The sequence below is a fragment of the Desmodus rotundus genome, chromosome 11 (assembly GCF_022682495.2).
Source record: "Desmodus rotundus isolate HL8 chromosome 11, HLdesRot8A.1, whole genome shotgun sequence".
Taxonomy (NCBI): domain Eukaryota; kingdom Metazoa; phylum Chordata; class Mammalia; order Chiroptera; family Phyllostomidae; genus Desmodus; species Desmodus rotundus.
Genome location: NC_071397.1, coordinates 6,353,237 through 6,381,121, shown reverse-complemented (window position 1 = coordinate 6,381,121; position 27,885 = coordinate 6,353,237). Strand labels below are relative to the sequence as shown.

Below are 27,885 nucleotides of genomic sequence, written 5' to 3'. Positions count from 1 at the left end.
AGTGGCTAAATATCCCACTGTGGTTGTTTTTAAAGATTTTATTTATTTGTTTAGAGAGGGGAAGGATGGGAGAAAGAGAGGGAGAGAAACATCAGTGTGCGGACCTGGCCTACTTCTGCCGGACCCTGTATTATCCTTTTTAATACACTATTTAATTTGTTAAAATTTTATTAAGAAATTTGCGTCAATGTTCTTTGTAATGTCTTTTTCTGGTTTGGGTGTCAGGATAACACTGCCCTTATAAAAGAGCTGGCAAGCGTTTCCTCCTCATATACTTTGGAAGAGTTTATGTAGAACTGATATTACTTCTTCCTTAGGTATTTGATAGAATTCACTAATGAAGTCATCTGAGCCTACAGTTTTCTTTGTACAAAGGTTTTTTATCTACAAATTCAATTTTTAAGTACCTACAGGGATATTTACAGTATTTCTTCTCGATGTTTGGCAGTTTGTATCTTTCAAGGGATTTGCCCATTTCATCTGTATTGTCAAGTGTAGTTTTAATAATGTTTTTAAAAGTCATTTCTTTTTTAAAAATGTCTGCAGGAGCTGTAGTGATGTTCCCTCTTTCATTCTGGACAATGGTGATTTATGTCTCCTCTTTTCCCCCCTGATATCTCTGATAAGAGATTTATCAATTTCATTGATCTTTTCAAAGAACACCTGTGGGTGGGCTCTGGATTCTAAGGGAATTCATACCTACACTGAAGGATGCATGTAATTTTAGTTTGCATTTTGACTCAGACATCCTTTCTACCATTCCAAATCTTTAACAGCTTCTAATCACATGCTGTACAATCATTGGTCACTCTGGTTAAAGATGGCCAGCTAAAAAAACTCACGTACTTCAGTCTCTTTATAAAAGCCCTTTAAAGTACGAACTCACTTAATGCTCATATTTAGACGGTGCCCATACCCTCAAATACGCCTAGTGTCCCCTAGATCCAGGCAACCCTGTGTTTTACACTTTCCGAACAATTCGTAATTCTTCAGTCTTTGGCCAGTGTGGGGTAGCTGCAGCCATGTAGAAGTGTGGCTTTGGAAAGAGGACCTAGAGGTGTTTCTTAAGCAGAGACACGAGCAGCCTTCTTGTGTTTACCTCTACCTTTGCCCCAGTTTCCAATACCTGAGCCCTTTGAAGGTTCTGTGATATGTACCATTGCTTCTGGACTCTTCCCTGTGCTGGTGTAGGGTTTGCCTTTGTCCAGTGTGCTAAGTCAACTGCCACTTCCCTTTCTGCTTTCTTGCTTTCAAAACGTAGCTACTGCTATCTACTCTTCCTGTTCTTTTGAGCTTGGGCTTTAAAAAAATACCTTTGCTGTTCGGGGGTTTTAGAAAGAATCAGAGGTAAACACAATTGTTAGGAAGCATAATTTTTCTTCCCTGGGACTTAGAAGAACTGAAAGGGAGGTTCTGGATAAAGGCATCAAGCTCAAGGGCATTTCTTTTGGAGAGAGGTGAGCTGGGCCCTGCCACACCCGCGAGGCCGCATCTGCTACGTGTGAGGAAGACTCATCTGCTTGGCTCACTCTCTAGTTACTGTGACATTTCCAGTAGGGAAGCTGTGGGGTTGCTATGTTCCTGCATCATGAAGAATCTGGGTTCTCCACACCTCTACTTTCCTTGTCAAGCATTAGAAAGTAGCCAGTGTAAGAGGTATCGCTAACTTATTTAGGCCAAGAAGAGGAGAAGTCACAGTCTCTATGCCAATTCGCACCATGGCCAACATGCAAAATTACACTACTCTGTGGATAGATGCCCTTCAAAAACGTATGAGAAGTTCTTATTCATAACTGGTTTAATACTTCCCATAGAAGAGTTCATGGAAGTTTACATTTTTCCCACTTGAAAAGTGTCATTTCCTTTTAGGTCAAAGTCACTATGCTTACCATAATCAGTAACAAAAAACTCGTACATGGTTTGATTTTTGTCTTTAGGGATTTCAGGTAAGTCTAACTTGCTTTCATGACTCCGTATAAAGGCTTCGAGCTTCTCTCTGCTTTCCAGTTCCAGCAGGGCTCCCAAACTCCACATCAGGCCAAACACAAACAGTTTATGAAGATGCTCCACACATGAGACACCACCTTCTTCTTTGGAGGGAATCAGCCCTTCCAGAAGAGTGAGAGACTGAAAATATTTAAAATACAATTAAATAAATTTTTATACTTAAATGTTTTACATTTAAAAAATTAAATGAGAGTGAACTCATACGGAAGGAAAGAGAAGCAAACGCATCTGCAAATATCGCGTGGCCGCTGTCCCCCAGCACCAGCGGTCAGAAGCAAGCTGTCCTGCTGCAGAAAGGCTGCAGGTCCAGCAGGAAGGCTGCTCACCCGGGAACCTGGAGGGCTGGTTTCCACTTCCTGCTAATGGTACTGACCTGAGTTTCGGTTTTTTCATCTGTAAAGTGAAAAGCCTAGACTAAATGTTTTCTAAGGCAGTTGCTGATTCTAAAATTTGGTTCCTCCAAATTGTCTAGATCAAAGATTTTATTTCTCCTTAACATTTTGCAAGGCTCAGCAAACTGTGGCCCCACGGGCCAGCCACATGCTGGGCAAATAAAGTTTTACCAAAACAAGGTCACATTCATGTATGTTTTGTGTCAGCAGTTTTTGCAATAAACAGCAGAGTTGAGTGGGTGAGACAGAGAGATGTGCAGAGCCTAAAATATCTGCTAGCTGCCCCTTTAAGAAAGTGCGCTAACTCCCATTCGGCATCAGAAAGAAATGTATAGAGAGTAAGACATCCTCAGTCTTTCAAAACAAAATCATTTCAGAGTAAGATTTCCACTTACATTCTGCATTTTAAAGTAATTACTACATATTTAGTGCAGCCTCGTGCATTATTTCTAGCCCACCCCCCTCACTGACGGATGCCCCTTCCGCTAAGAGCCACAGCACTAGAATGGATAAGAGATCACCTGTGGTCTAGCATCAGGAGAGCCCTTAAAAATCTATACCTAGTTCTGTTGTTGTTTGTTTTCCAAAGATTAATAAGAAAAACTGAGTGTGGAAAAAAAGATACTATAAACTACTTGAAGAATTGTTGAGAAGTTTCCCTGTCTACTATATACTACATTTGCATAGGCAGCATTGTCGAGTTTTCCTGAATGCCATCAGCTCCTCTCTGTTCTTTTCTGTAGAACTGTGAGCTCTCCTTGTTTATTTTGTCTACTCTCTTTATTGGACCTGCTTTCTGGGAAGGTCACTACGCTGGACGATGGGAAAGACAGCTCACTCTCTTCCCCTGACAACAACTCCCAAGGAGGTGAAAATGATGGAGAGATGGCAGTAAGAGCGTGAAAGAGCTCTTCAGCGGGAATCCAACTTCTGAGAGCCTTCGAAGCCAAATGATAACAAGATGCCTACGGACTGCATAAAGCTTTATTTCAGATGCCTCTAAACCGCAACTGAGTAGAAAAACATCTCAAATCTAAGTAGTGAATATACAAGAAAATCTTACTTGCACAATATAGTTGCACTCCAGGAGTTGCATTTTTGGACTGAGGTTTAGTTTCATAAATGTATATACATCTTCAAATATTTTATTATACAGAGTTTGGAATACAGAAGCTTCCTGTGTAGTGCGCTTCTTCAGCCACGCCTGCAGCAAAGAAACAGAGTCTCTGTTTATTAAGCACATGAAACGCGGAAAGATACTGAAGAGGCTTCTGCAAGTCTCTCGCCCCACCTCTAATATCGGCCTCCAGCTGAGGGCGGAGCTGCTGATGTAGACCATGCCCATTCTAGAGACCGTGGCAGGTGAGGCATTCTCAATATTGTGGACTTCAAACAAAAGCTTACAATTAGGGGACATGGGGATGCGATCTCCGTTAGCTAACGTGAGCGTTTTATTGTCGTCCAACACAGAATTTAAGTTCTCAATCCAAATGGCATCTACAGGGCCATCTAAAATAAGGAAAATGTTTTCACCTGTGAATAATTGAAACAGGAAATTAAGCAAATAGTGTTAATAATAAACTGGCAGGAAAAAAATTGATCTCAAAGGAGAGCTGATGTGTACCTTTTTTAGCTTTTAATGTTTTTCTCCATAGAGTAGAAAAAATTCCATCTGTCCAATCATTGGTAGCAGTGTCCAGTCTCCCAAACATCTGAGGCGCAGTAATAGCTTTCGGATTCATTCGCATTTCTCTGTGAGGCCGGCCGCATTCTGTTAACGCCTTCATCAGGATGGATATAACAGTTGTCTTCCCTGAGCCACTGGGCCCGAGAGTCATCAAGCCGTGACGGACCAGGGACGTCTCATACAACTAAGCAATGAAATGAAACAATCAATTGGAAACTGTAACTTGCAAGTCTCTGGCTGACATTTATAGAAGTAGTATGCTGAAATGAAAAAGCTCTTAATAATCGACTCATTAAAGTAACTAGCTCGCTATTTTAAAAATGAGAAAATGTAAAAAAATGTTTTTTGTTTTACTAGATGTGGACAGCAAGTTAACAACCGAGTTATAAAGAATCTGACAAAGTTATGACAATGTGGAACACAAATTAAATTTTGGAAATAATTAATTCCGAAATTTAGGGTCTAGCTTTTGCTTCTCAAACCTTGTGATTTTGTTTTGTGATTTTACTCCTCGTGATTTTGTTTTGCTGATACTTATTCTAGCAGTTTTTCCATTTTCTCGGCATGCAACGTGATTATATCACCCCCTAGTGGCAGAAAGCAGAAACACAAACCGTTGTGGTGAAGATCCAAGCATACATCCACCTTCTGCTTCTCCAGAAGCATAGCCTGCGATGAGGATTCTTGTGCAAGCAATTTGCTCAGTGAATGCTCTGAGGAGAAACCATTAAGGAAGGGGGAAGCAGGACAGGAATGGGGAGAAGCCAAGCAAGGTGTGATAAACTCCCTGGTACTGCCTGTTCTCTGAGCCTGCCAATAAAGCGGCTCCAGTTCTCCAGGAGGGAGTGGCTAAGTGTGGGCGAATGTATCAGAATCCCAAAGAAACTGAGAAAGAGCACATGGAAATGGTAAAGGAGATACAAGAGACATACTAAAACATGGACAGTGTCTGTTACAACATCCTGTCCATTGTTTTGTTAACGTGTCAAAGGTCTCAAAGCTGATCAGAGGTAGAATTTGAGCTCTCCTAGCATTTTAGACAGAAATATATACATTACTACTTAACCCACAGTTTAAAAGCAACAGAGGCACTGGCCATAACATTATGCTACAGAGTAACGCTCCTGACATCAAGAAAGAACGCAGCCTTCCAGTCCCTCACCACTCAGAGGGCTAGGATTGTAGTGCTCAGTATGCTGAAGTGGTCGTCACAGCGGGTGACGGTGACGAATAGAAGGGCACCAAGAGCCCTGGCCGGGTGGCTCAGGTGGCTGGAGTGTGGTCCCGTAATCCAAAATGTCACATATTTGACTCCTGGTCAGGGCACACGCCCAGTGTATGGGTTCAGTCCCAGGTCAGGCGTACAAGAGGCATCCAAGCAATATTTCTCTCTCCCATCGATGTTTCTCTCCATCTCTCCACCTCCCTTCCTCTCTCCTTAAAATCAGTAAGCATATTCTCAGGTGAGGATAAAAAAAGACACCAAGAGATGCAAAGATTCAAGTTTTAGTGTAGGTGTGTGAACACGTCCACACGCCAAGTAGAAGCAAAGCTATACTACCAGATTCTGCAGGCTCCATGCCCCCAGAAGGCACCCAGCCATGGGCAATACTGCCAGATTGGTGCGAGAAGCCAGCTGGACCATTCCATCTCCCCGGGTTTTATAACTTGATATCCTCTTGAGATTCACCCAACCTTCTCACCAGGTGTAAGTACCTCAGCAAATTACTACCTGTTTACTGTGAGGCAGGGTAAATCCGTTCCATCCCGCTAGAAGCAACGCATTCTCCTGAGGATTCTTCTTGCATTGCTGTGTTTTAATTTAACTTCAATATTTACACCAACTAGGACTAATATCACGAGTTCTTCTCTTAAAATGGTGGTCTTTAACAACACATGCTGAATGGCGGTGAGGTAGGGGGGAGCGGAGCCCACTTCCCCCTGCACCCAGCTGGAACACCTAGCCAATCTTCTGATGAACAGAGTGAATAGCCAACAGAATCCCAGCTTATATGAAGTTTGGAAGCCGAAACTGTAGAGGACGTTGAAGAACAGATGGTAAGGAGATTGCATTGGGACAGTAAGGTCCCTGGCACCTGCACCAGGACCAAGGCTCCTGCGGCCCCCGGCCAGGTACCTGCTGTCATGGTTGGAGGGGGCTGCAGGATCTTTGGTGGAGATCCGGATCAGCAGCTCCCTCCCCTACCAAAGCAGGGAAGGCAGCAGGGCACCAGGAGAGACCTGGATGCTTGAAGTCGCTGGGGGAAATAAAGACGCAGTGGGAGACACCCGCTGGGACTGTAGACACTGGCTAGGTCATTACCAGAGAAACTGGGGAGCCAGGTGACACCTGAAGAAGGGAGAAGAGTTGAGCCATGTCGGACCCTGACCCGGACAGTCTCTAGTCTGGTTGAAAGTTGGGCTGTGTGAAAAGCTGGGCACTTGTTAAGAAAGGCGAGCTTAAACAAGTGGATTGTACTCAAAAAAGGCTCTCAGCCACTGTTTAAGGAACTCTCACACAGTGGCTGGCTAGCGAAGAGGAAGGAGGAGGCGCAGTCAAGATGAACCCAAAGAGGCCTACTCCAAGACACATCATAATTAAAATGCCAACTTTTAAAGATGAAGAGAATACTAAAAGCAGCGAGAGAGAAACAACAAATAACATACAAGGGACACCAATAAGACTAGCAGCTGATTTCTCAACAGAAACACTCCCAACTAGGAGACAATGGCAAGAAATATTCCAAGTAATGAAAAATAAAGGCTTGCAACCGAGACTACTCTACCCAGCAAGGCTTTCAATTGAAATGGAAGGAGAAATAAGGAGTTTCCCAGACAAAAGAAGGCTGAAAGAATACACCTCCACCAAACCAACACTTCAAGATATGCTAAAGGGCAGACAACTGTACTTGAAGAACAACAAAATTTTTTTTAATGGGGGGAAAAACCAGAACTTAATCTGTGATGAAGCTTTTTACTGGTCCCAGAGAAATAAGAATAATTAATACTCAATTATGGGATTTTTATAAAGCTAACCTAATCCAATTTTTAAAAATTATATTATATTCTGAAGTTATGCCCTTCCCACCCTGTTCTGGCAATTAAATGTCATTTCAAGTGTGTAAAAAAACCCACAACTCATGCTCATCATTGTACTGATAATGGATTAAAGTTTCTTTACCTGCACAAGTTTGAGATTCCAGGGTGGATGGTTTATCAAACCTTCTAACTGAACCTGGTTCTCTACTGCAGCTTGTAGTTCCACATAGGTGTTACTATCCAGCTGCAATCCTGGAAACAGGTCATTGATTAAGCTGAGGAACAGGGGTTCATCTTCATCCACCTAAGATGGCACAAAGTAAATGTACTCAGTCAGTCAACAAATGTTCGTGGACCAACTAGGAAGCACATAGCACTGGTCATTTCACGCCTAGAGAATAGTTTATTACTCTCCTCACCAGACTTGTGTCCTCTGGGACTTTCTCCTGAACACCCCACTGAACCCACATCACCTATAGCATCGCACCCAAAATTATTTGCATTCAATGTCTTCTATAGTCTACCGCTCCAAGGTTTGATCTCATTACTTTACGATATGAATGCTCTGCTTCTCACAGACAGGTATGCACATTAACCTTAAAAACATGCAATTAATAGTCCCAACCCCATGAAAATAAAATGCTAATATTTGTTTAAATAAGGGAAATATACATGGCTCTGCATGACTGGCTCACCCAACATCAGCTGGAAAACCATCAGAACACAGTTCTCACTTCTTTTTTTTTTTTTTTTAACTTTTTCTTTATTGTGGTTCAAGTACAGTTGTCTCCAATTTCCCCCGACCACTGCCCCCTACCCCAGCCATCCCCCAACTTCCCACCCTTGATCCTACCTGCCCCCCTTTGGTTTTGTCCATGTGTCCTTTATAGATGTTCCTGAAAACCCTCTCCCCTTTCCCCCCATTATTCCCTCCCACCTCCCCTCTGGTCACTGTCAGTTTGTTCTTAATTTCAATGTCTCTGGTCATATTTTGCTGGATTGTTTGTTTTGTTGATTAGGTTCCACTTATAGGTGAGGTCATATGGTATTTGTCTTTTACTGCCTGGGTTATTTCACTTAGCTTCCAGAATTCTTGCCTAAGAATTTCAAGAATACTTTTATCTAAGGGAAGCAGTGAGGTGTACTGGAAGGAGCAGAAAATTTGTCATCAGAAGCTCTCATGGATTTTTGTCCCAGTTTCTCAGCTGACTGTGCTTGTGGAGGGGTTCTGCACACTCTGAGTCTGGGCTCCCCCCTACGTAAAATGGCAGTAAGCACACTAGCCATCCAAATCCCACAGAGTAGCTATGAGACTCAGACAAGAAAACACCCCCCAAAAGGTTCTGCAATAGTCATGAACTCCACAGGTATGAATTGTGTCCGTTTTTACAACTACAGTGTGAGCTCCCTTAGAACCGTTTCTTTTTCAGCCTTGTTCTCGTAAGGCATGGACACAATACAGAGAGTCCCTTGAATAAATGCCACATGAACCTGCCCATCAGCTGGTTCAAAACAGCCTGGCTCACTGGGACAAGAGGGAGATCAGGGCAATAACTATTATAATCTCCACAGCAAACTTTTGATGCATTTTTGGAAAACAGAAATAATGCTGATGTTTTGGGGGAGACATAGCTGAAATAAACCAAGCATATGCAGATAAAGCAAGAAGTTCTCGTGGTTCCCCGTGAATCCAGATTTTCATGTTTAGAACATGTCCCATTATGAATAATGGCAGAGTACTGGGCTGAAATGTGGCGGCTGACGCCCACTGATGAAGCCTGCTTCACAGCACACACCTGACAAGAAGACGCATTGCCAGCCCTCACCAGGCACACAGGCCATGGGGAGTCACATACCCCCTGTTGCTGCAATCACTAATGCTCACAGCCTACCACGAGCCAACCCCCACTTGTCAGCCAAGTGGAAAGAAACCAGGCGAAATTCTGGAAGGAGGGGCAAACTCAGAGAAGAGAGGTACCAATTTAGAAAGGTTCATATCTCTCAGTCCTCTCATGACAATGCTTAATTCACTGTCTTCTGGTCTGGCTCTTTTCTGAGATCCGAGTGTCCTCAACACCGACAGGATATTCCTCAGCCCGAAGTCATAATGAACCTAAGACAGGAAAAGGGGGAAGAGCATTTCATCGAAGCGCTCTAACTGAAGGCCCGCTATATACATATAGGCAGGTACTCTGATATGTATACCATAGTTTTGGAGTAGCGGAGCTGCAAAGTTTTATTAGCTAAATTCTTTCACCCTGTATTTAACTGAAAAATGGCCATTCCATTGGAAAGATCACGCTGCACTATATAGTATTCACGCTGATTAAATATCTCCTGAGAATGAGAGTCTGGTACAGTCTGAGAGGCAGATTCAAAATACATAACAGACAGGTTGTATACTGTGTGACTCCGTTTATATAGCATTCTTGGAGCGAAATTACAGAGATGGAGAGAGGGTTAGTGGCTGCACGAGGCTGGGGATTTGGGAGAGACGAGGCTGTGGCTGTAAAAGGGGCAGCATGGGGGAACCCTGCAGTGATGAAACCGGTGTGTATGTTGCCTGGGGTGGTGGTTCTACGAATCTCCACCCGCGATGTAATTTCACACACACACCGGGTGCTGGTATGACTGGTGAAACCTTAACAAACTCTGGATTGTATCAGTGTCCATTACCTGGTTTTGTTACTGTACTATAGTTATAAGATTTCAACTTGGAAGGAAGTAGGATAATGAACACACGGACCCTCCCAATACATTTCTTTGCAACTTCTGGTGAATTTATAATTATTCAAAAATAAACAGGTTTTTAAAATGTATAACCCACAGGGCAAAGTAATTATAAATATACTTTAGAAAAGAGTCAATGAGATTTTCTTAAGCTCGCTGATTAGCATTTATCATAAGGCAAAACTGCTAAGTAAAATACCAAGTTTTACATCTGGGGGAAAAATAAAAGTACAGTTACCTGCTTAGTAAGTTGCTCCTCACAGAGTTTGTACAGAACATAAAACTTTTGAGCCAAGATAACATTTTCAAGAAAACCACAGCTCGCAAGTTTAACTCTCATAATGATCTGAAAAATTAACACAGTGAGATTTTCAACAGCTTGTATGAAAAACAAGAACAAAAACTATGTTTTTAAATCCCAGTGCATACCTGTCTATCCGGAACCATCATGGCAACTGTTCTAAACTGAATTTTTAAGTTTTCTGGTAGTTCCTGGCGCCCAGCATATCCAGGGTTCTAAAAGTTAAAAGTATTTCATTTTAACTGATGTCACATCACTCTCTTTTACATATTTCCATTTCCGTTATACTAAAAAAGACACAGACACACCACTTTGTATAGCAAAAATTAAGCATCTGTTTATGTACTGGTTAAGAAAACAGAAAAATGAACAAAGTGAATAAATACCTAGATAATTATTATGATTCAAAATGTGTTATTGAAAGAAGAAGAAAATTCAGGACTTCCTACTGATGTACTTAGGTAATTTTTATTTCCTCTCTTCAGTTACTCTTTTCAGTCAAAATTATAGAGTTCTTTGGCTGATAAAGTACCATTTAAAAAACCCATGGTGGTGAAGGGGAAGAAAAACAGGTATGGTAAGAAAAATACTGCAATTGACAAGTGTAGAGCTGGAAAGGAAGCTAAGCCCTCATAAGTAGCTATAGGTTGAGGACAGGTCAGACCCAAAAGTCCAAGGGTAAAGTTGGGGGTTCAAAGACAAACAAGGCTAAGAGAGGTCAGTTATTTTTGGCAAGTACACTAGACACCCACAAGCCCTGACCATTTATTGGGTACTGTCAATGGGCAAGATACCTTGCTCTATGCTGGGAATACAGAGATTGCTGGTTGCCTATCAATACTCCTTCTTTTCTCCGTCCTTAGTCACAGAACCCCAGCTGCAAGCCGGGAGCATCACCACCCAGACTACAAACCACATTTCCCACCCAGTGTGACCTCATGAGATGCAAAGAGACCCACTGCATGAAATAACTGCAACAAAACGGTGATGCTTCTATAGCATTTTAGTCGTAAGGCGACCTTGAGGTTGGAAACCATGATGGAGTAGAAACACAGAAGAATCTTAAGAGAATAAATCCTTACGTGTTAAGCCACTATTTTTCATGTCTCAGTTATTCACAGCCCAACCTAGTATCTATCTAAGTGATGTTTCCAATATTATCCTTAATCCAGGGAGAACGTTAAACTTCCTTTAAATTACATTATGCCACAGTTATCACACCAAGGAAGTATCCTCATCCCATTTTCTAAGTTATAATTGATCACTTCAGAGTCATTATTTACCCCCAACTGCTTTTTAGACATCGCTTACAATATAATTTATCAGAAACTTTCCTTATTTTGCTTCCTATGGTTTATCCAGTGGGACAGTTAAAACTCAGAGTACTTTGTGTTATCTTGCAACTTAGAGATTTAACTAAATAGAAAACATATAAAAACATTAAGTAAAACTGGTTCGATGTTAACTTCACTTCTCTAATTCATAGAAACTTTTATTTATTCGTATCTTTGCTTTTCCATCTGTACAACATTGAATCCCAAAGCTCTGCCCTCAAACCTCAAACACATGGTAAATGAATTTGCCACAGTTCTTTGGTATAGGACCTTCCTGAATTATTTTGGAAGTTTTAAATCATACCCATCAGCCTTTCTTCAGCTTCAGAGAAAACCAAATGTAGAGGTTAAGTAGCCAGGCGTTGATGTTAGACAATATCTCTTTCTCTGACTGGCTGTATGACTTGAGCAAGTTTTGCAAGTTTTGAATCTCTCTGTGCCTCAGGCGCCTCCGTTAGAAAATAGCTACCGTGCAAAATAAAGTCCTGACTACACTCCCCTGCCCCTTCGAAGATAGGTGCGGAGTGCAGATTGCTTTAACCTATGGTTCTGGCTTGTGTCGCTTCTGGACAGAAACACTAAGAGCCAGAGCACAACTGTTCCTGTTCTTTCACGTGCTCTTTTTCCTTTGCTACAGAAACCAGCGGAGAGTGAGACAGTACCAGAGTAAGGACACACACAGCGGACCCTGCCCTCTCCACCCAGCCCCATCAACAGGGAGAAACAAATCTTTGACATAGTAAGCCACTAAGATTGGGCTGTTGTTACTACAGCTATCCTGTCAGATACAATACAGAAAACATGTAGCCCATCACCTTACACATAGTAAGTGTTCAAAAAACAGTAGCTATTATTATAATTAACATACCACTATTTTGTCTTTTGTCTAGGGTATTTTTACTATTCAAAAAAATCATATGATATAAAAGAATAGCTCTTGACCCCGGATTGTTAGTCATTTACCACAAATAGATACTTTCTTGTACTTAAGTCTATAACAATTAAACCAACCAAATTGCATTTAAAACCTATGTTCTCACCATTGTTAAGAAGATTCCAAATTCTGGATTTAAGTCAACACAATCACCATCAGAAAAAATAAACTGTTTTTTTCTTTCTTTTCTTGCTGTCAAAACAATATAAATTTGTTGGGCTGCCACTGATAAGACGGGCAGTTCAATTCTGTTAAACTCATCAAAACAGCCCCAAGAACCTGACTGCGCAAGACCTGGTATGAAAAACAGTGAATTTGAAAAGTTTTACTTCTTAACAGCAACCATTTCTCCAAAATGCTCTCAAACAATTATATGTTGAAATACAATTTACATAAAATTTCACATCTGGCTACTTAGAAAGACACATTCAGTTCCAGCAATATGAAGGTTGCATTATTTGTACCCCATCACCGAGACACTGAGCATAGCACACCGTCAAAAACAAAGTACGGACATGCCGTTACACTCAGGGGTGCTGTGGGGTGATGGAGTTTGACTCCATCTGGAAGCCCCACCTGCAGTAGGGGGGGATGGGGGAGGAAGGGGCTGTAATGTTTGGGGAAACTGACAAAACAGGGAACGTCCTCTCTGAGTCAGACATCTCTGCTCCTTTCTTGTTAAAATGAAAGAAGTGTCAGGAGGCTGGGTACAACAGAGAAGAGCCAAAGGGATTTTTATTTATTGCTTACAAAACCCAGCACAAAGACCTGGATATTGTGAACACCGCTCCTGTCTAATCTCTGAGAGAGAAAACCTTCATTATCTTCAGCTGCTTGAAATGCTCTTCTTTCTTTCATTTTGGCCCCCTCCCCCTCCAGTTTTTGTCCTCTCTCCTGTGGGAATTTCCACTATACAGACGTTGGAATTTATAAAGCCATCCCTATGACCCCAACGTTTTTTCTTTAAACTTTCCATTTCCTTTTGTAATGTATTCTCTTGGCTAGATATGCATTCCAATTCAAGAGATGTTTTTTTTTTAATTTACGTTTTCAATATCCAAATTTTCCAATAGTTTTTTTTTTCATAGCAGCCTGCTGTTTTTAAATTGGTTGTACGTGATAAATTCTTGAATCTCTTTAAGCTATTAATTTTATTTACTTTTGAATTTTCTTCTGTTTTCTCTGTTAATCAGTTTAGCAGTCAGTAGGTCTCTGTTTTGGGTGCCTTCCTAATTCCTTCGAATATTTTATGAGACTTTGTTATCACTGCGTATGTGTACATTTCCTCATCCATAATGCAAATTCCTGTCTGCAGGATGCCCTCCGGCCTCTGGTGACTTGAGGGAAGGGATAGGAGACAAGAGAGCCTCCTCGCGAGGCCGGGGGCTTGCATTCTGCTAGGCCTGCTGCTCTGCTCGCCTCTGTGGCACAAGCGCCCGTCCGGTGCTGACCTTCGTGAGGATTCCCACCTCAGATAGCTGTTATATGCCACAGCTTTCATACGGGGTAGCACACCTTTTCTTTGCCTTCTGCTATACTTGTGGTGTCGTGGGGTTTACCTCGCACTCCAGCCTGCTCCTCTCAGCCACCCCCGACCCTCGGGCTGGGAGTAATCCACAGGCAAGGACTCGTCGATTAGAACATGATTCTCCAGGTTCAAAAATGCTTTAACACACAGGCAATTAAGAATAATAATATTATGAATACCCATGTGCCCACCTGTCAAATCTTAGCAATTTGCTTCAGATTGCATTCTAAATAATGATGTTAGAACTAAAGGTCAAGTCCACATATATCCCTCTTGGATCCACGTTCCCTCCTTCTCCAGAGGTAACCGCTACACTGAATTTGATGCCCGTGGCTCCTACGCATGCTTTTAAACTATTGCTCTTATGCGTGTGTTCATAAACACTATGTATTTTGCATGTTCAAAATTTATATGTATCTATTTACCTGCATCTGTCTATAAATAAAATATATACATATCCCCTATATGTATATACAGAATAAAGTATCATATTTCACTCTAAAATCTATAAAATATTGTACATATCCTCTCGAAATTTGAATCATTAGCTCAGTATTTTTCTCAGACTTATCTGTACTGATACATAAAGACCTAACTCACTATTTTAAAAGGCTGTGCTGTGTAGTACTCCACTGCATGAACATACCAGTTTAAAAATTCCTTCTACTCTCAACGGATACTTGGGTTGTTCCTGATAATTTGTCACAACAACATGTCAGTCTTGCTCACGTCTCCTGGCAACCTGTGTGAGTGGAAATGCTCACTGCTCAGAGCAGGGGCACCTTCACGTTCACTGCCGGCTACCAAACTGCTCTCTGAAGCCGCTCTGCCAATCTACACGCACGTGAGGAGCTACAGTTCCTACACGTCCTCACCAACGTGGTTTAGTCAGACTTTTCCGTTTTCGCCAGTTTGGCAGGAGTGAGACCAGCATCTCATTATTGGTTTTCGTTTCTTAATAATTTGAAGAAAATCTTTTTTAATGCTGCATATACCAGGAGGTAGGAGAGCTGAGGATACACAAGTATGATTTTTCTACCAAACAAGTTACACTCCCACCAGTGGAGGATGATGGTTTCTGTTGCTCTGTATCTTGCTACCAAGCTGGGGGAAAAAAAGCCACACTTACGTTGTAGTTAATCTGGTGTGTACAAAGTGGGATCTCTTTGCAATGTACAATCCTCTGATTGCGGGTCATTTGGCTTTCACCGCTTGTGCAATGCCTGTTTAAGACTTTTCCTCATTTTTCTATTGGGTTATCTTTTTCTCATTGATTCAGGGGCTTTACTCATATGTTTGGGACAGTAAACCTTTGTAAGTAAAATACTTTGCTAATGCTGTTTCCAAATTTCTGGCATAATGTTGCTCTCTTTTTGGTATTCACTGATGAACAGATGTTTTTATCTTATAGTAGGTAAAGTATCAATTTTTGCCCTTGGCCTATGTTTGCATTCTCTATTACATTCCACTGGCCTATTCATCAATCCTTTCACGAATACTACACTCTCTAAATTACATTGTAAATGATATCTTTCTGAAATTTTCATTTTCTGTTTTATATGATTTATCAAAATAAAGTTTATTTTGTGTTGATCTTATTTTCTAGGAAACTTGCTAAATTCTATTTTTCTACAGATTTTGTTGAATTTTTTAAGTGTACTATATCACTTGTAAAGAATAAAATTTTTTATTTTTCTCTCCAATCTTTGTATTTTTGTTATTGTTTTATACTGCATAGGGTAGTATCTGAAGTACAGGGGTGACTAGAAAAAATAATAATGGGAACGCCCATCTTACACTTCATTTCAAAGAGAATGTTTTCAAATTTTCAAGTATGATGTTTGCTTTGGACACCCTTTATCGAATGAGCCACGTGGATGAATATTTGGGGGAAGAATCTAAGGAAAGTAAGAGTAAGGAGTCTGAGGAGGGATGTGCTTTGAACATTTGAGAAGCATCAGGAAGGGCAGTGCGGCCGCAGCAGAGAGAGTGAGGGGAGCCGAGGGTACCAGGAGATGGAATCAGAAGGTCAGAACACTGCAACGGGGAGCGGGCAGGCGTGACTGTGCACGACAATACAGAGCCGTTGTAGGATTTCGGCTTCCACTCCGAGTGAAGCCACTAGGCATCTTTCAGCAGGGGAGCATCACAATCTGACTCACATGCAGACGAATTGCTGTTGTGCGGTTTTGAGAGCAGAATGGAGAGGACAAGGGTAATAAACACAGGGAGGCCAATGAGGCGGCTTTCTGGAATAGTGCAGGTGAGAGATGATGACTGGCCTGAACCAGTGTGACTGCAGTGGGGGTCAGAGGTGATCAGATGTGGGGTGTATTTTGAGGGTAAGAGTTTGTTGACAGTGCAAATGTGAGTATGAGAGAAAAACAAAGTGTTTTTTTTTTTGTCTGAGCATCGGGAAGAATGAACTTGCTACTTGGTGTGATGGGGAAGGCGGAGGATGGATTAGATGCAGGGTGAGGAGAGCACAGGTTTAGACCTATTAGACGTTTGAGTTCAGATGTCAAGTAGCAGATACCAGATGCATGTATGAACCTGAAAGTTCAAGAAGCCCAATCTAGAGATACAGATGTGATCACACACACAGTATTCAAAGTGGGGGTCTGCGTGAGGTCACCATGAGAATGCATGTGGATAGAGGAGAGGACCACCAACCACTGAGTTTCAAGACTGAAGTGCTCTCTGATCTTTTTTTTTTCTTTGCCCATCTGAAACCATCTCCTACTTATCCTTCAAGATTTTCTCAGAATAACCCCTCTGCTGATGGTTCTCCCTCTTCTTCTCCAGTGTTTCTATGCTTAAAAAAAAAAACACCAGTCATCTCAGTGGGGTTTGATGCTGGAGGGGAAGTCTCATGTGCCATTGGTTTGTTATCTTCATTTTATCCCCGCCACCATTGTTTCCACCATGGGTAATAAACTGACCCCATGCTCATAATCCAGTGCCCATGCAGCTCAGGGACTATAATGATAGTAATATTGTTGAACCAATGAAACTGACGATATCTAGCCATTTTCGACCAAGAAAAATGGCAATCATACGCATCAGCCAATACTAGTTTTGTTATGTGGGAAAGTATCACTTTAGATTTACATCAGAAAATAAGCACAAAACTAAATTCACCAAAAATAATTTGTTTGACACTTGCCTTTAAAAATCCTTCCAAGCCCTCTGAAATCCATTTGATCTGAGCAGTTAAACACAACCACATACTTTCCCAAACATCTTCCCATGTCTTTTGTAGTTTCCGTTTTGCCCGTGCCTGCAGGTCCTGCCGGAGCACCTCCCATGTTCATTCCCAGAGCCTGTGCTAAAGTTATATAACATCTGCAAACATCAATCGGATAGGGCATCGTGAGTATGCGGTAACTAACATATTTCAGTAAAGCACGAGCAGAAGTCCATTGTATCGGAATGGGCCTGGTTTCTTTAGAATTTAAGCTGCTCACACATAAGACAGGCAACCAAACAACACTGGAACACCTGATATTCATTAGTAGTAGTTAAGCGAGTGACTGCAAAAATTTCTTGGGACAAACTTCTAAACTCCACAACAAGTTGGTACAAGCCAACTCCAACACACCATTGAAAATTGTTTTACTATGAAATGTTTCATCTATTCAGATAAGTTAAAGAATAATCTAATAAATCTCCTTGTATCTATGATGCAGCTTCAGTGACATTTGTTTCAAAACTTAGTAAAAGCTTCATAGTACATTTACTTTATGTGTAAACACCCGTGGACGGGAAAATACGTTGGCAAACTCATGTGGCAGTGGCAATGGGCAGAGAAAGGGAAGCTGGATGAATCCAGAGGAGGCTGAAGAGCTGAAGGCTGAAGAGGAGGCTGAAGACCAAATTTAAATGTTGTAATTTTACCTGGAGGCAGCCCTATGTGAAGTAATGGCAGAATTAGTTGTTCTAGGATCCAATTTAAGTCAATTCTACAAACATTTATTGAGTGTCTTCTTCGCCCAACATATTGAACTGTTGCCGACACATACAGCTGAAAAAGACTCATTTCTAGTCTAGTGTCATACCCTAGAAAAAAACGGGGGGGACTGCTGCTGACTGGCTGGAAGTTCAGACCTGGCCACAAAACTGCACTTCAGGTACCAGCTCCCACACTTGAAAAGCCAGGAGACCAAGTTACAGGGTCCTTCTTTGTGATTCTAACGACTGCCTTTATGGTCCAGAGATTTTTTTCCATCTTGCAATCTAAAGTTTATTATTAAATTGCTCATAGTCAACATTCAGACTTGCTTTTATTCTTTTATCTTTTTCTACTTTATTAAAATTCAATGTACATTACGTGTAATGTACATGTATTTCACTGTTAGACTGGCTTGGATGAGCTAGCAGAGACCTAACACAGCAGCAAGAAGTTAATATTTCTGTTAATATTTCAAGTGCAATTTTAAAATAACTTTAAGCACATTACTCAATTATAAAATGGAATAACAAAAGCTAAGTTTCCTACCTATCTGTTAATGGAGTGATAACAAGTCGATCAGTGCATCCCAGAAATTCATTTTGGTAAATAAAATCAACATTTGTAATAGACACTACAGTTTGATCCAAATCTTCTTTAAAGTAAAATCTACTCTGTTTTAGCCACTCAAAATCAGTTACTGATTTGATATGCATTTTTACCTTAAAAACATAAAATAAAGAGATTGCATATTAAATTACAATAGCATAAAACATAAGCATACGGGCAGTTGTTACTCATCCATGAATGATCCTCATTCATTTAAAATATATTTATTGAGTCCCTCCTTGGGCCTGACACTATGCTGGGTAAAGAGGAAAAGACATAGTTCCTGTATTCTGGGGCTTACAGAAAAGGACAAAAGACAAACAGATAAATAAGTAATTGTGATAAAGAAAGAAAAGAAATTCTCAGGGTTTATGAAAATATATAGCAAGAGAACCTAACCTAGTGTAGGGTGTCTGAGAAGGATACTCAAAAACAAAAAAAGAAGAAAGAAAGAAAAGAGAAGAAAAGAAAGGAAGGAAGAAAGAAGAAAAGAAGGAAAAAGAAAGAAAGAAGAAACATCAAAACCAACACCTGGATAAATAGTAAGAATTAGCCAGGGAAATAAAACAAAAGGGGTGGGCGATGGAGGGGTGGGAGGGCAAAATATTTCAGGCAAAGGCAGAGAAGATCTGGCTGGCATGTTCAAGAAACTGAGTGAAGTTTACCACAGCTGAGGGACTCTGGAGAAAGGAGGAAGAGCTGAGGCTTCTTGGTGCATGGGAAATGGGTTGGGCATTGTTCTCGCAGCAGTGGGAAGCCACTGAAGGAATTAAGCAATGATTCAAAGTGATGAAAAGCAAGGACCTACAACCAAGATTACTCTACCCAAGCAAAGCTATCATTTAGAATCAAAGAACAAATGAAGAACTTCCCAGATAAATAAAGCTAAAGGAGTTCATCACCACCAAACCATTATTATATGAAATATAAAGGGTCTTCTTTAAGAGAAGAAAAAAGGAAGAAGAAAAAAAAAGACAAAAATATGTACAATACAATGGCAATAAATACATATCTCTCAATAATTGAATCCAGAAAACAAAATAAACAAACAAGCAGAACAGAAAGACACTCGTAAATACAGAGAACATTTTGACAGCTGCCAGACAGGAGGGGTGTTGGGAGGATGGGTACAAAAGATGAACGGATTAAAACACACAAATTGGCTGCTACGGGAGAGTCATGAGGATGTAAGGCATGAGGAATGTGGTCAGTGATGTCCTGGTAGCTACATGAGGTGTCAGATGGGTGTGGGATTCACTGGGATGACCACCTGGAGAGCTGGGTGGTGTCCAGTCACCGTGTGTACACCTGAAACTAATACAATATTGTGTATCAGCAGTTACTGAAAATAAAAAATGATAAAGAAAAAAGTTAATATTTATTGAGTTCTTACTGTAAAACAGGCTATTCTAAGCATTATACATGAAAAAATAAAATGTAAATATGCTGGCCAAGAAATCTCATTTAGTTGGGATGCAAACTGACCGTGATATGACCTTAATCTCAATAGTGATTAAGACAAAAAGAAAACAGTTTCATGGCTTAATTGAGTATAGATTTTTAAAATCCATTTTGTATGGAAAGTAATGCCTTGTTCAGCCCTTAAATTTAAAAGAATTTTCTTCCATGGGACTTCAATTTTAAGAGTCAGTGAGGCTTCACAGATACCACCCTCGAGAGCACACTGTTAGAAGATACAGTACTGGACTCCATAAGAGTTTCTTGAGGTGGGCTTCCGTGAAAGCTACAGTGTAAGGGTAACTGCGATTCAGTGAAAGCGAATCTGTAGAAGGCCAAACAAATAAGGTCTAAATGTGCATGATGATTAGCTCGATCCAGAGACAAATGCTGGAGCCATGTTTGTGCTCTGGGAATCGTGCCGAGATGCAGATTCTGATTCAGTGCACTGGGGAGGGAGTAGTGGGGGGAAGATGCCAGTGATTCTGCTTTTCTAACAAGCTCTCAGGAGATGCCAGTGCAACTGGCTGGAATACAATACTTTGAGAAGCAAGGATCTAGATCCCAGGGGAATAGACTGCATGTCCTTCGATCTTCAATAATATAACTTATCTGATCAGAACTTCTGATAGAAGTTTGAAAGAGATTGACAGTGATCATATTTTCTAAAAAAGGGTCCAAAGTTGCATGAATTACATGTCTTTAATAAAGAAAAGAGGTGATTTTAAGATGAATAAAATGTAAAATAAAACAATGTTAAAGACAAAGGTAGTCAAATGTTGGTATATCAAAACCTCCTGGGGCCCCTCAAGGCCACCGGTTACTGAGGTTTCTATTTCCAAAGATAATACAAATACTACTACTCTCAATCCCATCCTACAAAACCTTGTCCAAATGCAGCCCATGATGCCCTGCTGGACACCAGCAGTTAAGGCAAATATGCATGAGAGTTCTCTGAAGCTTGATTCTATTTGGTCTGGACTTCCTTCCCAATCAGCCCATCCTAACTCACGACCAATCTCACCTAAACTGTATCATGTCCCTGTTACTTGGTTTAATGAAACAATCAGTTCACATCACATCAGTTGGCTTTAGACTTTGAGAATGGCAAATGTACACATGCAACCATACATATACATACATGGTTGTTTAAGCCACCAAATGTGGATATTTGTAGATGTGGTTTATATGTAGACAGTTGTGAAAAGGGACCAGGTAGAAGTTAGAGGATATGTGTAACACTTAATTTCCCATTATTAGGAGCACTAAATTTTAACTAGTACACTAAAAATTACTTTACATTAAGAAAAAAAGATACTTTACCAAGTCATCGAAAATATCTCTCTGATGCACATGAATAGTAATTAGAGTTTCAAATTTCACTCTTTCAAACTTGCTTAGGTCATGTGTTGTCTGACTAATCAGGAGATTCAGAATATCCAAAAATTTCTGGTTGGTGACTTGCATGATTTTCCTGTCATCTTTTGCATTATTTAAAGCCTCTTCTGAATCATGTGTCCACAGCATCTGAAGTCCCAGAAGCCCAACCTACAAATCCAGCAGACAAATAAGCCAAGTATTTAAAACACATCCTACAGTAAAATTGGTGGTCACTCACTCACATGACAGTGAACAGGGTTTCACTCATTTTAAACTAAAACAGGGACACGCATTTCTCCACTCCTAAAAACAGTTTTCCAAATGTTTCTTCACAGCTTTTTAAAAAGATACACTGCCTATCTCTGTTCTTGACCTCCACTCTCTCTAATATCCATATCTTTATCTACACCAACTTTTCTGTCTACATATTTACCTGAGGGGAGAGAGACAGTGAAAAGGGAGAAGCGTGTCCTTGGTCTCCTGATGAAAGAGGAAACTGCATGAATAACCCCTTACCTGCAATTTCTACCCAGTTAAGGGAGTAAAAGTGATCAGACTATCCCCCACCGTCACCTGTTCAATGCAGCACTTGTCCCCTTAGGAGCATTTGTTCATCCGCAGAGTTAAGGGACAGATGCAAAATCATGGACCAAAAAGGAACCCCACGTGTGGAGTTCCTGAGGAGGCAGAGGAGTGGGAGCAGTGTGAGTGGCATGGCGTTTGATGTGGGTAAAGCAGAAATAAAACCCTTTCCTAGTCCCTGCCTCCTCAGGAACTTGGATGCTTTCCCCTGCTAGAACAGTGGCCAATCCTGGGTCTGTAGGTGAAGCTAAATGAAAGCACCTGGCTAAGGTGAGCAACAGAACGTGGAGGAAATGGCCAGTGTCAGGCAGATCCCAACAGCAAGCAGATTCCGACCCTGATGGCAGCAGAAGACGGCATTAGGCAGGAAAAACAAAGAGAAACAACACAGAAACGGCAGTTAAAGACAAACAGACCACCGACCCTGAAAAACCGCCGCATAGCAGTATATGCTAATACTTACATTAAAGACGACTACCCCGAGTCATCCAGAAAAGTCTAAATTGTGTTTTCTACGTAATTTAAGAAGGCAGAGGACTTAATGATAAAAACTGTAAGATGCCTCATTAAAATAAAAAACAAAGTAAGAATGCTCACTTTTCAATATTACTTGATGCCTGTAATAGGCACATTAAAAAATACTGAAAGGGAATACACTAAATATTTATAGTCATCATTTCCAAGTCGTAAAAATATGGGAAATTTTTATCTTCACTGTCATATTTTTCCAAAAGTTTGCACTGCATTTATAATCTTAGAAATGTGTTTTGTAAGAAAGCAGAAATTTGAAACAAACTTAAATAAAACCTTAAATTTACACTGTAGTCAACGAATTTCAGTTCTTTGAACAAGTTGCTCTAAAGAGTAATGTATATAGTGAATGAGTATATATTGAATATATATTCATTACTCTTTAAAACACTTTTGCCAAGGAACTGAAATTTGCCCACTTCAATGTTAAGACTTTTATTTAAAATTTCACTTCCTTACTTGTGTATATAAATGTATGTATGAACACTAAAGATAATCCTTAAAGCTAGTCAACTTTCCTGCTATCTCCTGTTCAACCTGACGATTGCTTTGAACTTGCTCTTCAACCGTTCCACCTTTAATGCTAACTGCTCTGTCTAAACTAGAGAGAGCATCTCCTTCAGAAGATACAGGGCGATCGAGCTCTCCTGGGAGAGGAAAAGTTTGTTGATTTAGTCCAAGGAGCTATTTTCTCAGCTTATGAAATAAAGTATTTAATAAAGATTTATCAGAAAGTTAATACTGCTGATGAAAATGCTAAAGCTTGCTAAGGATATTATACATTACTTTAAAATCACAATATTAAAGTATTCCCTCCAATAAACGTTGATTTTCTCTCTGTACCTGTGCCATTTGAATAAGCAATTTCACACCACTTCAGCTACCTCTGCTCTGTGTGCAGCAATTCAGAATGTGGAGTGCCGGCTGGCAGGGGCAGGTGGAGAAGAAGTATGGTCTGGGCAAACACTGCCTACGTTTTCCTCGGGTATCTCTCGTCTTCTAGCCCATACTATCTCTGACCCGGATAGTCACCCCTTTCCACTTATCCTGGCTGAAAGTGTAATGAAACCACTGGGATTTTCGATATCTGGTTTTAACAATACGTGGCACATCACAATGCACTTCTAAGAGCCGAAGGACTTGAGAGCGGGAGCACCTGCTCCAACCCCAGCCTCTTTCAGGGTCTTCCCTCCTTCAAAAGCCAGTTCCATGACAAGTCCTCCTTTAACAGATTATACCAATTCTTAATCACTTGAAGGGAAAATAAGCAAAAAGCAAGATGGGTTTTGTTCCAGGAAAAGATATGTTCATTCCATTCATAGATATCCGCATCCGTATCTCCATCTGCGTCTGTATCTACCTACGTTTTTATACACAAGACAAAATTTTCCACAGATGGTTTCAGTCTCGGCGTATATCCTTAGTGATGAGAGAACAGTGGCAAATCCTCTTCTGGGGGAAGGGATGGGCGGGTCTAGAATGATGTCGGTGGACGGGCAGGAGGTTGGGAGCTGAGGGTGGGTAGGGCTCCCTAACTAGTTCAAAGCTACAACAGCCTCCACACCGTCAGGCTGATTGCCTCCTGAGTAGCCTTTCCCCTTATTTCCATTTCTTATAACCATTATTTAAACGCTGTGTGTTCTCACCTGTGCTGGAAAGTGACTGAGGAAAGGTAAGAGCTGAAATCCTGAATCGCTGATTTGATAGAAAGCAGATCGAATTATGTTGTGCAATGATGACATCTGCATCTTTAGCAATTCCAGAAGCCAAATCTCTACAGGGCCTTTGGCCATGACAGGATTATCCAACTAAAAAATACATTAGAAATATATTACAAATTGATAGTAAGTTTGGGTTTTTACAAATGTCACACACTTGGTAAATCATAGTTCCTCAACGCAAAGCCGGTAGTCTTATATTTATTTTTAAATATTTAAAACGTAAGTAAAATCAACTTATACTATAGGTAGAAGGAACTATAAAGATCATCTGGTCTAAAACTTTCATTTCAAAGAGGATAAAATGAGTCTCAGAGAAGTTAAATGAATTATTCAAACTAGTTTGTAACAGAGGGCTACACAACTAGAAAGCAAGTCCACCCCACCTCCCTTTTTTCGTAACAGAATTGGATCCTCCTTGATCCAAATTTTTAAAGAAACCCTAATAACAAAAGCTTAACACGTTAAATTACAATAATTTTTTCTCCTTCTCTTGATATAACAGCCAGGATGCGATCATATTCTTTTGCATGAAATGTCACCTCGTTTATGTTGTCAGACACTGCAGGGAGATGTGGCTGCAGAAAGCACAAGACAAAGCAACAACATCATACATGAGCCTAAACAGAAAGCCACTGAGATGTTTTTAAAGGTCTTAATATTTTTAATCTTTGTAAAAGACTAAGAATTTACTTCATCGTTTCAAAAAAAAGGCCCTGCTTTGACCCTTGATTGAACTTGGAGGCCCACTTTTTAAATCCAGCCCTGAAGAGTGTGTCCTCCAAGTCCTTGACCGCCCTCTTGGACTATGGAGACTGTCCCTCCCCAGCTCTGTCCCACTTTCTCTCTTGTCTCCACCTCTGCCTCACACAGCTTTTACTTCTCTCTTTCCTCATCCCCACAACTTCCTGGAAACCAACAGGGAAGATATTATTAGCGGTTCCCTAGGTTCCCAAACCAGAACTGGCCCAGGGGATGGGTGTGTCAGTGCCTCCCACAGCCAGTTCTCCATAGTTTCTCTCCTCCTCTGGCAAGCACTGCCTTGGAAAATGGCTACCAGCATTTGAGAAGTACTCTGGTTGGAAAAAAGGACAAATCAAAACCACCAGCTCTCTTTGATCTAAGAATATTTAGACTCAGTACTTGTCATAATGAGTTACATTTAGTGAGCACGTAAGGCATGCTGGATGTTTTTCAATGTGTCATCTCACATATTCTTTATGCCAATCCTATGAGATGGGAACCATTAGTATTCTGGTTTTACAGATGAGAAAACTGAGGTGCAGGAAAATTAAGAAGCTGGCAAAGATCATCCAGCTGGTGAGTGGCATAATCAGTGACCCTCTCCTCAGGCTGATGGGCTCCAAAGACACAGAAAAAAAGGACATTTTATGATCAACATAATTTTTAATACTCTTCTTTCCTGACTCCACTTTTAAAATGTTAACTTCATTTTTGTTACCCATTATGTATGCTGTGGGAAAATAAAAAGTTTAGGTAATAGATTCTTAGATTATACCTGGATGGTATGGGAATCACTGGCTTGTCCAAGAATTTCCAGGAGAACTGGATCAGATACAAAGAAGAATCTTGGAAATAGTAGTCGCTTCTTCTCCAAATACCTTTAAATAAAGTCACGTTACCAAGTGATATTCTTCTGACTTATTTATTTAATTTTAGCCAAGATACAATCACTGACGTGTTCAATAAGGTAACAACAAACACCTATAGTCACTTCCCATTTGCCTCTGAAATGTTTTGTTAGAACCAAAGTCCGTGCTACACCATGTACGTCTCTTGGGGAACGAAAGAAAACAAGAAAGGGATTCAGAGCAAGCCGGCCCCATCTATCATCTCCCTTCTCGTCAAGAGCTCTCCTGTGCCCTAGGAGTGCTGTGAATCTCTTCGTATGGCTTCCTTCCAGGGCAAACACATAATCCATCCACAAACCAGCACATTTCGAGTGACAGCAGGGATGACTAACCATTGAGCTAAGACAGAGCATAAACTTAGACAAAACAGGGCATCTGTTCACCCTGCTTCACATGGAAACTGAGAATGAACTGCTTTCTAAGAGAAGTATCTGTGAATTTGTCCGGTTAATTGTTCTCTTCGTGGCTTGCACATCCTTACTCCATGCCTGTGTTGGGCTGGATGGAAGCCCTGTAAAAGGTCCACGTCCTGTTCCTTGGAATCTGTGAATGTGAGCTTACTTGCAAAAAGGGTTGTTACACATGGGTTGAAGTTAAGGATCCCAAGAAGAAATCATCCAGGATTATCCGGATAAAACCTAAATTCAATGTGTCCTCCTAAGAGACACAAGAAGGAAAAAAATGTGAACTCAGAAACAGAGATTGGAGTTATTTAGCCACAAGCCAAGGAACTCCTACAGCCACCAGAAGCTGGAAGAAAGAAGGAAGATTCTCCCTTAGAGCCTTCAGAAGGTGCTGACACCTTGAATTCAAACTCCTGGCTTCCAGTACTGAGAAAAGAAATGTCTGTTGTTTGAAGTCACCCAGTGTGTGGTCATTTGTTACAGCAGACCTACAAAACTAATACAATGCTTTAACTCGCCCACCCCTAGGACGAAGGTGTCTTTTTTTGCAGAAAAATTAAATTTATGAGAAATGTTAAAATTCCTATCACCACGCCCACCATCACCACCAAACCAGAAATGTAGGAACCTGTTTGAGAAAAAACACCAGTGCATATAAAACGACTAAACCCTTACTGACCCGGTCAGTGACTTCTGACATACTTCCAGCTGTTCGTGTAAATGCGGCAGCAGTTGCCCCATGGTTTCGTCTCCAACACAGCAACTGATCACATTGGGGTTCTCATGAGCTCGCTGCATTATCTTCACCCACGACTTGTCAATATTCTGAAAACGTTTTGCTTCCTAAAAACAAATTCACAGCCAGTAAAAAGTTAGCATTTGGATACCTGAATAGAGGAAAAGTATTCGCTTTGGGATTTCCTAAGAAATTAATTCTTCAAATAAGCCTCTATTAGTTTCAGTCTCCATAATTTTTTTATTGTTTATGCTATTACTGTTGTTCCCACTTTTTCTCCCTTTTCCCACCTCTACCCAGACCCTCCCTCCCACTTCTCTCAGTCAATCCCCACATGGTTGTCCATGTCCATGGGTCATGCATAAATATTCTTTGGTTAATCCCTTTACCATCTTTCATCCAGTCCCCTGCCCCCACCCCAAAGAGTTATTGGTCTTTTCCATGTATCTATGCTTCTGTTTCTATTTTGTTTGTTAGCTGATTGTGTTCACTAGATTCCATGTATAAGTGCAATCATGTGGTATTTGTCTTTCACTGACTGGCTTATTTCACTTAGCATAATAGTCTCGAGGTACATCTGTGCTGTCGCAATAGATAATACTTCCTTCTTTTTCACTGCTGCATAGTATTCCACTGGGTAGATGTACCACAGCTTTTTTTATCCACTCATCTACTGATGGGCACTTAGGCTGTTTCCAGATCTTGGTTATTGAAAATAGTGCTGCTATGACCATAGAGGTACATATATTTTTTGTATTGGTCTTTCAGAACTCTTGGTGTTTTGCTTTAAAGAGAAAACTGAAGAAGCATGAAAGTAATTTGGTCTTAAGCTCCTTGGAATAATTATAGCTCAATAACACCCCAGGAAAAAAGAAAGAAGAAAACAGTAAAAACCCCAAAGCAAGCTTAAAATT

The 27,885-nt window shown here is 40.7% G+C and overlaps 1 protein-coding gene across 1 annotated transcript in view; it reads right to left on the bottom strand.

Annotated features, from left to right (window-relative positions):
- DNAH8 (dynein axonemal heavy chain 8) overlaps nucleotides 1–27,885 on the bottom strand; it is a 288,603-nt gene that overhangs the window by 139,850 nt on the left and 120,868 nt on the right. Inside the window, exons 38-53 of the mRNA XM_024557808.3 lie at nucleotides 26,915–27,078; nucleotides 25,699–25,801; nucleotides 24,653–24,757; nucleotides 24,108–24,269; nucleotides 21,292–21,516; nucleotides 18,451–18,623; nucleotides 17,119–17,297; nucleotides 12,531–12,718; nucleotides 10,285–10,371; nucleotides 10,094–10,201; nucleotides 9,104–9,238; nucleotides 7,268–7,429; nucleotides 4,024–4,270; nucleotides 3,691–3,932; nucleotides 3,463–3,603; nucleotides 1,890–2,127 (exon numbers count right to left, since the gene is read on the bottom strand). Coding sequence (XP_024413576.3) covers nucleotides 1,890–2,127; nucleotides 3,463–3,603; nucleotides 3,691–3,932; nucleotides 4,024–4,270; nucleotides 7,268–7,429; nucleotides 9,104–9,238; nucleotides 10,094–10,201; nucleotides 10,285–10,371; nucleotides 12,531–12,718; nucleotides 17,119–17,297; nucleotides 18,451–18,623; nucleotides 21,292–21,516; nucleotides 24,108–24,269; nucleotides 24,653–24,757; nucleotides 25,699–25,801; nucleotides 26,915–27,078 — 2,659 coding nt within the window. The remainder of the gene's footprint in view (nucleotides 1–1,889; nucleotides 2,128–3,462; nucleotides 3,604–3,690; nucleotides 3,933–4,023; nucleotides 4,271–7,267; nucleotides 7,430–9,103; nucleotides 9,239–10,093; nucleotides 10,202–10,284; nucleotides 10,372–12,530; nucleotides 12,719–17,118; nucleotides 17,298–18,450; nucleotides 18,624–21,291; nucleotides 21,517–24,107; nucleotides 24,270–24,652; nucleotides 24,758–25,698; nucleotides 25,802–26,914; nucleotides 27,079–27,885) is intronic.